This window comes from Schistocerca nitens, chromosome 9 (genome assembly GCF_023898315.1).
Source record: "Schistocerca nitens isolate TAMUIC-IGC-003100 chromosome 9, iqSchNite1.1, whole genome shotgun sequence".
Taxonomy (NCBI): domain Eukaryota; kingdom Metazoa; phylum Arthropoda; class Insecta; order Orthoptera; family Acrididae; genus Schistocerca; species Schistocerca nitens.
In genome coordinates, this window is record NC_064622.1 from 66,274,983 (window position 1) to 66,287,213 (window position 12,231).

At 38.2% G+C, this 12,231-nt stretch overlaps 2 protein-coding genes across 2 annotated transcripts in view; both read right to left on the bottom strand.

The window, feature by feature from the left end:
• The window catches only part of LOC126203548 (uncharacterized), a 255,598-nt gene extending 249,932 nt beyond the window's left edge, over positions 1–5,666 (bottom strand). The window contains exon 1 of the mRNA XM_049937870.1: positions 5,613–5,666. The gene's annotated coding sequence lies outside the window, so the exon portion shown is untranslated. The remainder of the gene's footprint in view (positions 1–5,612) is intronic.
• LOC126204006 (uncharacterized) overlaps positions 2,502–12,231 on the bottom strand; it is a 127,509-nt gene continuing 117,779 nt past the window's right edge. Inside the window, exon 5 of the mRNA XM_049938436.1 lies at positions 2,502–2,608. Within this exon, the coding sequence (XP_049794393.1) occupies positions 2,502–2,608 (107 nt within the window). The remainder of the gene's footprint in view (positions 2,609–12,231) is intronic.

Sequence of the window (12,231 nt, forward strand, 5' to 3'; positions counted from 1 at the left end):
CACAAGTCACCACGTTCTAACGTTTCTGATTTAAAGTATGAGTGTGAATCTGGGTTATTTTGGTTTATTCCTCCAAACCACCTTACACTTCTTTATTAGGTGACTTACTTGGAATTTGCAGCCACTCTTCTTTACTGGATATCCGGCAGCTGGAAACCCTCTCAACTTCTTCTCCATTGAATAACGCTAGGTACAGGAATTTTTAAACTCTTTCTACTTATGAAATAAGTAGACATACCAACTTTACTTTTTGTCAATTAATGATGTATCTGACTTTCATACACAATAAAACTCTCACTTTCAACATAAATATATAACTTCCGGTTAGTCCCTTGTACATTTGAACATCAGAAACAAATTAAATTACAGTTAAAAGAAAGCTGTCTTTGATACCATAACTTTTCTTAACATAAATCAGAAAACAAGTCTTGCCTATAGCAAGGTTATGTCAAGAGTTTTTTTTTTCAACTGTCTTTGTTTTAATAACAATAGCCAGTGACACAATAAGCACAGAGCTGCATATAAACTCCATGATTCTTCCTTACACACTCACTAAAACATCTATGGATTGCCTGACAGGTACTTGTTGGTGCCATTCATCCGCCGCATCTACTTTCTTCCCGCAATTGATTTTAAACCTGCACACTCAAACATGTGATGCCCAGTAGGTAGGATTCTACCATCCTACACTCATATCCAGAATATTGCGTGTTCGAGATGGTAGAAGGCTCAGTGACTCTAGAATTTAAGCAGAAATTCTTGAATCGCTACAATATCAATGTTAAAGGTCTATTTGTTAGCTTTCCAATGGTACCATTTTCATTGCTGTAACTGAATTAGAACCAGAATTACAGTCATTTATGTTGTGATGGATGCATGTATATTTTGCACTAATTTCAAACTTTACAGACCTATAATTTGCTTCACAGTTGTAACACACACCTGCAAATTGGTATTTTTCCATCTCTTATCTGGATCACTGAATGCACCAAATTTGAAAGAAATCTGAGATGGTCAGGTTGAATTGACATGGAATGACCCTTAAACCACATCCCTCCTCCCATTAAAGGAGAGATCGTGCAACCATCTTGGAGGAGGTGTGACACCAAAAGGCAAGACACATGACACAGCCACCAGAACCACTGCTTCCTCGGCTGGAAGAGAACAGCAGTACACACAGCCACTTTGTAACCATTTGTCTGAGAAGTTATTATTCACCGATTGCTGTTTACCATAACACAACATTGTGTTCGACAAGTACTGAACACAACCAAAATGCTAGATACACCATGTATAAAACTAGCTTGATTAACCCATGAAAATGCACAAATCTCCGAAGAAGAATGAAAAACACAAAAAAATCTGATTGCTGAGAATGTGTTCATAGCACTTGACACCTGAGGCTCATGTGCAAAACAAGAAATAGAAAAATCACATAACAACCATTTCATAGGTAACTTCCCAAAGACTGCACCCAGAACAAGTTAAACTACAAAACAATACAATCAGTGATCACAACAAAAAGAGAAGCACACATGTTGGAATAGGGAAAAAGGCAACTGGCCACTGCAGGAAGCAGTTGGGTGAGCCCAGCGTAGGCAGGGTCTGCATTGAAATTTCCATGAAGGCACAACTCAAGGCCAACAGGAAACCTAATAAGCAGTGATAGCACAAACCAAAGGATACTGCAAAGTGCCCATCATGGGAGGCACCCGGAAGAGGCAAGAAGGACCAAGCATATCACATGTCAAAAGAGTGGCACCCATCGCTGGAAAGAAAAAGAACTGGTAGAGCAGCAGGGTCACCAGGGGTGTGGGCAGAACTACTGTGAATGAAGAGAAGAGAGGCGCCACCATGGGCTAAATGGTTACAGATGTGAACTCCTGGTGTGCCAAGACAGAGTGGAGCAAGTGGCAGTCCGGACAGGCAATGGAGAGCACTGTCAATACTAAACAATGAGCATGAATACTCTGCACCATCATGATGAAATATTACACATGTGAGAATCAGCCTCATTGTCATTTTACTGTCCATTTTCCGAGGGATGCAAGGTAACAATCAAAATGCACAGGTAGTAATAACAACTGCTTCTTTATTAACTAAGAACAGAACCCAGTACACTTTCTGATGGCAAGTGTCCTTACTACTTGATTACAAACTGGAATGTCAATCCCTGACATTGTCTAGAAGGCGCTTACATAATCCATAAAAGCCACAGGAGATGATGATCAGGAAGTTGCCAAGGATGATCGTGGGCAGTCTAAATGCATAAAGCCATAATGGTGATGAGTAGGGAGGTGCTAAAGATGAGTAGCGACACAGTCCCATGAGGCTGTGGACTCGTGGGCAGTCAAGATCCAGGTCCAGTAAAGCAGTATACTCAGAAGCAACTGACAGAAGTCCAGCAGTCTGTGCTCATTGTGAGGATGCGATAACTCTATCTAATGCTGTGGTGGATGCATGAGGCTCATTGGAAAACCGACTGATGAACCGTGTTAACATCATCTTTTTCCTACAACTTCTGGAGTAGAGTGACTAACAGCAGGTGCTGCACCATAATCACAGTACACATCTATAAGTGTGGCAGCTGTGTTTGCAGGAACACAGCCTGGCATACACCACAAAAGAATTACTGCTTCGTGACAGAAATGGAAAAAGGAAGTGCCCCAACAACAGTGGCAGCATGTGGATTAATTCCAGTAACATGCCACAATGATGTAATGAAATCATGGTAAACCTGCTGAAGAACAGTACTCTCTTGACTTGCGTACATTACTTTGTAAGATCAGGATCTGACACAGAAAGAACATCTTTACTGTCCTAACGCAAGATGCATCTGAAAAGTGTGGTGAATAGTCTCAGAAAACAAAGAAAACTATAATTACAAACAAAATACTTTTACTGACCTTCTAAGTAATCACCGTTAGCTACAATGCATTTTTGATATAGGTTATAAGGCTTTTGGAAAGTGTCAAAATACAGTTCTTGTGGAATAGCTAGAAACCATCATTACACATTGCTGGATATCTGCATCATGACAGGAGATAAAACCTGGTGCTACCAATACAATATGAAGATTAAGCAACAGTCAATAGCATGGTGTTCACCATCTTCCCTGCCTCCCACAAAAAATCAGCTGTCAAAAAATCCAAGATTGAGATGATGCTGATCACCTTTTTCGACTGCAGTGGCTTGATCCATCAAGAATATCTACCCAATGGAGGTGGAGAAAACAATGAACACCATACCACTGACTGTTGCTTAGTCTCCAAATGGTATTGGTTGCACCAGATTTCATCTCTTGTAATGATGTGGGTATCCAACAATGCGTGACCACAGTACTTTGAGCGATTCCAAAAAAGCATTTGCTGACTGTTTCCAACAGCTTTACAATTAATGGCAGAAATGTGTTGTTGCTAATGGTGACTAACCCTTTCAGACCCCCTGGCTACAGTTGTGTACATTATCCTGTGATGTGTCTTGGCTGCAAGAGAAATATTTTTCCCCAATGGAAACCTCATATACACATATTTGTGCATGTTCAATCTTTTCATGTACAAGTGCTGCCAAATCTTGGGCATCACTATAAAAATATATCAAGTCAATGTAGCAGTGCACAGCAGCTTGTGACTGCCAGAATACAGAGAAGTGGTTGGTTAGTTATAATTCACTGTATAACTGATTATTATTATTATTATTGTTGTTGTTGTTGTTGTTGTTGTTATTCTGTGTGATAGTGAATGATCAGCAAATTTTTTACAACACTGAATATTTCTAAATTAGTTATTTTGCTCCATAAAAAGAAGGCAAATGAAAAAATTATAATTTTGGAAATGGGTACATATTTTTGTATAAATCTTGCACCTAAAACCATGAAAAAATCAGCTAAGAGCATTACAGCTCAAAGAAAAAAATTACTTTGTACAGAAAAAATCACATCTGAAATGGTTAATTAAAGGTCAGTAAATGTACTTTGTTTGTAATTCTTGTTTTCTTTATTTTCTGAAACCAGTCATTGAACTTTTAAGATGCACCCTGTGATTCAGAAGTCATAATTAATAGTGAAACTGGTGAGCAGTAATAAGTGAGTAAAAACAGAATACAAATATATCTGAAATTATTTAATTTTTTCTCCATATGTACCACATTTCTTTTTTCTCATAACTAGCACCCTCTGAACAAGCTGTGTGTAAACTATGCTCAAGTAGCACAGGCAATGATATGAAGTAGCATAATCAAGTTAAAGTGATATGTTAACAATGCATTAGATGGCAAAACTCATTGTACATATTGAGTAGATTGTTGGTGTCAGACTATGATGAAGCACAGTTTGTTCTCATGCAAATAACAGGCTTTTAACAGTCACTTATTTCAAAGTCATTGAAGCTATGAAAGATTTTTCAGGAAATAAATTTCATAACAGTGTGGTACATTGTGAATTAATCTGTGATTCTTTATGAAGGTGAGGTTCACTGAAAATCACCATACAATAAATAAACAATTATAAAGTATTAGTTTTGCACACCATTTATGTTGTTATCCTACAGTAAATCATCATTCAATTCCTCATGTAATAGCTAGTAAAGAGAGTAACGACAATGAATTTAGTATAGAGACTATGAGAGGGTAGAGCTACAAAGTTGATTCTCTTCCATACAATACACCATACTGTAGAACATTCATTGCAGCTTGCCTATCTGAGAATTACTTTCAGTTTCAAAATGTTACCTGCATATCCTTTCTGAATCTAAATTTGAGAGACTCTACCTTATGTCTTCTCTGTCTCAAAGATCTATACATATTTCCAAGTTCCCTCCTTATTTCCTAGGACTTGATAAAAGTACTTCAAAATGTCATGACAGTACAAAATTGGACACAATAAAATACCTCATGAGTATGACAACATGGATATGCATAATCAAGTGAGGACTGCCATGAGCAATTGAATATATAGCTGTTACCTGCATGACATATCTCAGTTTGAGGCCTTTGAACATCTGCATCCACATGGCCATTAATAGTCATCAATGAGAAAACCAGAATAACATATTACTCCTTGACCACTATTTTGAAAATTTGTGATGTAAAAGTTATAGTGTTTAGTGTGTCCATATTAGCATGCTCAAGTGCACATTAACTGGCTAATAATATATAACAATTATCAAATAATTACAAACTGTAATACACAATGATGTAGACAGTTCTAAACTATACTGTTTGGAGGAAACAAGTATTCAAAACGTATGGTTATTGAAGTAACCATTCATGTCTTTGGAGCTGTTTTTCATTGCTTTGTTTTTTATTTTGATGTGACAATCAGAAATTTCCCCTAATTAAATAGGTCATAATTTTAGAAAAAACAGGATACAATTATACAACAGAAAACTGTCTATGTAACTGAGGTCACTGACTGTGGTTCGTGTTGGTACTCAGTCAAATGGTACACTACTATTACACATCGTAAAAACTACACAGTTGATAAATGGATAAACTCAAGATTAATGGTTAAAGAATAAAGGCAATCCACGTTATTAACAATACAACTATATATTGAATATATAATACTAATAAATGAATCTCTAGTAACAATACAGCTGCTTTTTGTGTCTCACCTGTCTTCTCTTTCTCACAGGGAAGTTTAGATTGAATTTCTGTTATCTCTTTCCTTTTTTTATCAATTTCTTCTTGAATTTTTCTGTTAGGAAATAAAACAGGAAGAGAATAATGTTATAAGTATAAACAATAGACTTTATTAAGGAAAAATGAGCAGAAGTCAGTTTATACTTACTTTATTTTCTCTTTCAATGTTGAATATTTCTGATGCAGTGAACTATGCTGAAGTATTAACTTAATAAACTGCACAATCTTCAGTTGCATGATTTGTTCTTTAACAAGAAGAAAAGTTTTTTGAGTATTTTGATGACAAGCACTTTTCACGAACATTATTATCCTTTTATAAATGCATAAATGACAACCTGTTTCATTCCTAAATGTACATACATTTCTTCAGATAATGTGTTGTTACAAACTGAAAACATGCCAATCTGTACAGTTTGCACAGTTCTTTTCACTCGCTAATAAAAGTAGTAAACTATTAAAACTGAAATTGTTGTAGAGGATAGATTGTTACTTACCGTAAAGATGACACATTGAGTTAGAGACATGCATGACGAAGAGACTATTACATATGAGCTTTAGGCCAGAGCCTCCTTTACAAAACAAAAACAAACACATTCACACAAGCAAGCATACCTTACACACACGTGACCTCTAAATCCAGCATTACTAGCTATATCCTAATACACAACTATTTCTCCTTTGAAGGGAAGGTACGCAAAAAAATCTGCGACACAGCCATGGGCATCTACATGGGATCCTCATACGCCTACTTTTTTTTTGGACTGTCTAGAGGAAACCTTCCTAGCCTCCCACAACCCCAAACCCCTGGTCTTCATAATGTGGGCTCAGGGCCATGACACCCTATCCTCATTCCTTCACATCCTCAACATCTTCTGTCCCATCCACTTCATTTGGTCCTCCTCGGTCATGTGTGCACCTTCCTGGATGTTGACACCATCTCTCTGATGGCTCCATTCACACCTCCATCCACATTAAACCCACCAACCACTAATAGTGTCTGCATTTCTACAGCTGCCATCCCTTCTACACCAAAAAATCTTTCCCATACAGCCTGGCCACCCAGGGACAGTGTATCTGCAGTAATAGGAGCTCCAGTGCCTAGTATATTTGAAAGTCTCACAAAATTCTTCACAGATAGGTGCTATCCCTCAAATCTAGTCCTCAACAGATTTTGCTTACCATATTCCCACACACTCCCAGTCCTCACACCATCCCCAAGAACCAGCTACAAAGGAGCGCCTCATTATCACCCAGTACCACCTCAGACTGGAGCAACTGAACCACATCCTTCGTCAGGACTTTCATTATCTATCATCATGCCCTGAAATTTAGGGACAGCCTACTCACGATCCTTCCCAACCTCCTAAAGTGGTGTTCCATCGCCTACACAATCTCCATAACATGCTAGTCCAGGCTCATGCAAGTACTGTTCCTGTCGGGCACGGCCGCACTCCGCGGGTGCAAGGCAGTATAGTTCAGCACCCCATACGTTACCGTGTGTCACTAGTGTCGGCATAGGAGCGAGAGAGATAGAGGCGGAGTGAGTGAGGCCACACAGCAGTGCTCTGTGCTGGAGTGTTCTGCGATCAGATCCAACGTAAACAAAATAACAGAGGAAGCATAGCTCTGTAAAAGTGGTTCATAAGCGGTAAAACAAGCAAACCATTTATTGTTTAGGTAACAATTAGTGTTCATGTGGCAGAATTACCACACAAAGCTTTAGAAAACAATATCCAAAACAAGAATCGAAGTACAACTTAGTAGTTTTCTGACCCACAGGTTGAGTCTATCACTATTGCACATGCACATTCATCATATGTACAGTAGGCTTCTTCTGAAAGATATATCGATTTCTTAAATGAACTAGTGTCATAAATATTCTACTTTAGAAATAATTTTACATAACGGATATAGTGTCTCATTTTTACTGTTAGTAGTTACTAGTTACAGGCAAACATTTTTTGTTGTACTTTGTGCTACATCTTTTTATATCCCTTTTCAGAGTTTAGACATCGGATCCTTAGTTTGCTGTTTTGTACGTAATAATTTTATTTAACCAAGTTTGAAAACTTATTAAAAACAGAATTAAGGTTGTAAAGACCTCTAATCCTTAGAGTCAACATTGTTAAAGAAGACAATTAACATTTTATACATTGTTCTTTTTTGAGAAAATGATTTTGTGTAGGTTTGGTACAATATTCCAGGAAATTGCCAACCTCAAAGAATTAGTCAAATTTTTATCACTAAGCAGTGAACTGTTTTTAATTTTACCGAGCTTTAAAAGGGAGAAAAAGCACTCGCAAATATATGTGGTACCAAACATTGAGAGAACTTTGGCCGCCTGCTTGTGCAAAAGAGGATACTTCTCTCATGGAGAACAGCTGTAAAAGTCATCCAAAGTTTTACACATAAGAAAGTTGTGCTTCAGGCGGATATCACACTGCAGGTCAATCAGTTCTAGTTGAAACACTTGTGAAATGTCCTCTGCCTGAAGGGAAAATGGACGAACAAATATATCTAATGCTGGTTGAAGCTCACTTATCTCCTAAAATCTGTTTTCAAACTCATCTTGTTATTCACAAATGATTTGAACATAATCTGAAAAATCTAAATTTTCTTTAACTCTGTCTAATGCAGTGAAGTGTTGACAATTCTCCTCATGCAATTGTTTTTCCTACAAAATAAGTTTTTATTTTTATTTTTTTAAATTTTTATACAGAGTGATTTTCACCTTGGAGTGAAATGTTCAAAGTATTTAAATGACAAGTTAGGCCACACACAAAAAAGCCAAATTCACCACCCACTTAAGATCATGAAGTAATTCTTCTGGATGTCCTTTCATTTCCCAAATGGTATTGATTTCATCCCTCAAGGAGAAAAACCAATGAAGCACCTTCCCCCTGCTCAGCCATCTTCCTTCCGCAAGGTAGGGGATGCCCAGGTACTCTGCTTCAATATCAGCCATAAATTCTTTAAATTGGCAATGTGTGAGTCCATGCGAGTGAAGATAATTGACCGTTCGAACAACTGTGTCCATAAATTGTTTATGTTGACAATCTTTGCACAAAGTGCCTCCTGGTGTATCAGACAATGGACTGCCGTGAGTAAGAAATAGCCGACTTCAGCCATTTTTGACCTGACGTACCCCAGGAATCTAATGCATATCCCTCATAGTGCAGGGGCTCCATCCATTGTTACACTGGCCAGGCATTCCCATTTTAAACCCATTGACTAACACATTTTCCATGTCTAGAAAAATATCCAAACCCATGGTGGTGTCTTTTAATGGTATAAGGTCGAGAAATTCAAAGGGTGACACATAGATTGTCATCAACACTACAAATGAATATGACGAGCTGAGATATGTCCACAACGTCCATGGATGTCAAAAGCGATAGAAAATGAAATGAAGAACGCCGCTCTCTCTATTAATTGCTGCTCCGTATCTGAGGCCACATCTTCAACTGCACAAGCAGCAGTTTGGGGCAAAAGAGCTATTTTTTTCGAATTTTTCCGTGAGGTCTGCTGGACAAATACAAACCACCGAGTCGATCAGACAATCTTTGATGAGATTCCCAGGTGCAAAGGGTTTCCCTGCTTTCACAGTTCTCAGTGAGCATTTGTAACATGCACACAAACTTTGCCCACCTGTTTCCTGCTCCTACCACAGGGGGAAAAAAAACCACCTTGCAATTAATTTTGTGTGACCCTGTTTTTCAAAAACTTTTGTCATTTTAACAATTAATTGTTCATTGAAACCCAAATAAAAAACTAATAAAAAAAGATTGGTTTTAGGTGCGTTTTCGCCCAGTTCCTCTGAAAAGCGGTCATAGACACTAGCGAAGACAGCAAAATAAATTTTTATCTATTGGAATATTTACGTTTTAGTTAATTGAAAACATAGGTCAAACTACCACACATGATTTCCCATCCATCAACACACAACTACGCAAAAACAAATAATGACTCTTCATGACACTTTGCCGTCTGAGAGAGCATTTGTGAAGGATTTTCAGAAACTGGCAAAAACTAATGCACCTGAAACTTTTTCTTATGTCTGTGCCACGTGATTTAATGCAACCCAAATATAAAAATTAACCAAAAAGAAATGTTCCCTGTTGCTGACAATCTGATATTTGATAACTGGCACGTTGCTAAGTGACATATCAGATTATAAAATATAGTTTTATTTATCATCTTTATAAATAATAAAGAGTCATATGATAGGAAACGCTTACTTCACTGTAATGCTGCTTGAAATTTTCTTTCAGTTCTTCAAGCTTTGACTGGCAACAAATTTTCAAACTGATCTTTGTGGCAGGTATTAAAGTACCATTCAAGCAAGTACTTTTTTAAATACATGAGATTCTGATGACATACTAAACATTTGGCATGATTTTCGACAGCAGTATAAAAGAAATTAATTTACCACTCAGGTTTAAATAGTACAGACACACCTCTCCTCCTTTTTTTATCTGCTGCTGTTGACCATCCATCAAAATCCACTGTAGCCTTATGTTGGTTGACTAATGGCTTTGTGTCGTATCAATGCTTTTGACCGCTGCTGGCACAGTGGTCTGTTTTCCATACAAAGCGCCCGTACAGCGGCACGGCGAGAGATGGTGGGCGGAGTCCATGGTAAGCTAAGCGACACAGCTCAGCCACTGCAACAACATACGAATTCGCCCAGTGCACTGGTTTCGGATGATCACGGGTGCTGGTGCCCCAGGGGCAGTTTGGATGAGCCTGTCCTAGTCCATCCCTATGCCACTCCCAATCCCAACCCTTTGCCACAAGGATCATATCCCTGGGGAATGCCTAGCTGCAAGACCTACCCAGTCCACCCACCCACTTATTCCAGATCTGTCACACACTTATCCCAGCCGCTCAGAGGCTGGGCCACCTGTGACAATGACTACCAAACAGCCGACCACCAAGATAAATGGCCACCGCAAGCTGTGGCCAAGAGCAAAGTGGACCACCCAGAGGCACAACATGCAGCTGAATGTAATATGCTTGATTTCAACGGCTATTTCACAATTATTGCCATCTGGATCCCACCCCACACCCTCCCCCTCCACCGCCAGCATTTCTGAACTGCACAGATGGGAGTTATCCTTATAACAGATTCTTCACCCTCAACCTAAGGTAATCTACTGTCCCCACAACCTACTCCAAACTGTTTCTGCCCCTCTTCCCTATCACCACCTCCCAGTACAGGTTACCCAATACAACACTCATCCACTGCTCTCTACTCTTGCATTCTGACTCCACTCAAACCAGTCATTCCTCCCCATTCCACAACCCACTCCAGATTGTTGTCCCGATCAACATGTTTCAGTTGCATTATGGTCATAGTGTCATGAGGCAGCAATCATGTCTGTGTGAAGTGTGCTTGCTTGTGTGAATGTGTATGCGTTTTCCGATTTTGAAGAAGGCTTTGGCTGAAAGCTCATATGTAACATATACATCAAATGTATTCGCATTTATGAATATGGACAACTATCAACTGTGTGATGGGAAGACAACAATGAAATTTTGTGCTGGACTGGACTCAAACCCAGATTTTCTGCTTTTGGTGGCTGGGAAATCTGGGTTTTAGCCCCGGCCTCTAAAAAATTTTCATTGTCGTCATTCCATTATACAGCTGATGGTGGTCTATATTCACAAATGCAAATATATTTCACATATTTCAAAATGGCTGTAGTTGCCACAGTGCCTGTTCCTTCAGACATCCATGTGGAAAATTTGCATTGTACTTCTAGCGAACAACACAGGCACTGCAATATCGTCATATGTAACAACCTTTTTGTCGTGCCAGTCTGCAACTCAATGTGACATCTTTATGGTGAGTAACAATCTATCCTTCTCATAATACTGTTGATGTTCCAAACAAGACTTTCCATTGTTTGAAATTGTTGTAAGAAAGATCTGATGGCAAATTAACAAGTGGCAGAAACAGTATAAACTGTACACATGATCCACCATTTATGCAAGTACACAAAGATAGGTGATCTTGTGTTTGTATCATATTTTGTGGCTGGATTTGGGCAAAGTAAGAGAGAGAGGGAAAAAATGAAATGAAAAAATTGATGAAATAGTGAATTTAAAGAGATCATAAATGGAGTTAAAACAGCTTTATTTCAAAATGATAAAGCAGCATAAATCATAAACTGAGATATAGCAGCTTTATTTCGAAATGATATGACATGATAAAGCAGGATAATGAAAGAGCTTAAACCTGCAGCAAAATACAGTTTATCTTAGAAAAATAATGTTGTTGTTGTGGTCTTCAGAAAGAAAAATAATGGCGTGATGTTTTTTTAAACATAAGTAGGTGGACACGGAGATAATTATCTACTAGTCAGATGAGTATTTAATGATCTACTATGTAGATTTGCAGGTGGCAGTGCTGTTAAACAGCAACTAAAACTATAAATACAGGGGAAAAGATTACCCTAATCTGCACGGTATCAAATGACTGAAAACTAATGAGTGGTATATCTGAACTTTTTATGCTCTTTCCAAATCGGTTTTCAGTTTTTTGCTGTCACATACAGTTTTGTCGCAATTTGACTTCAAAGATATATT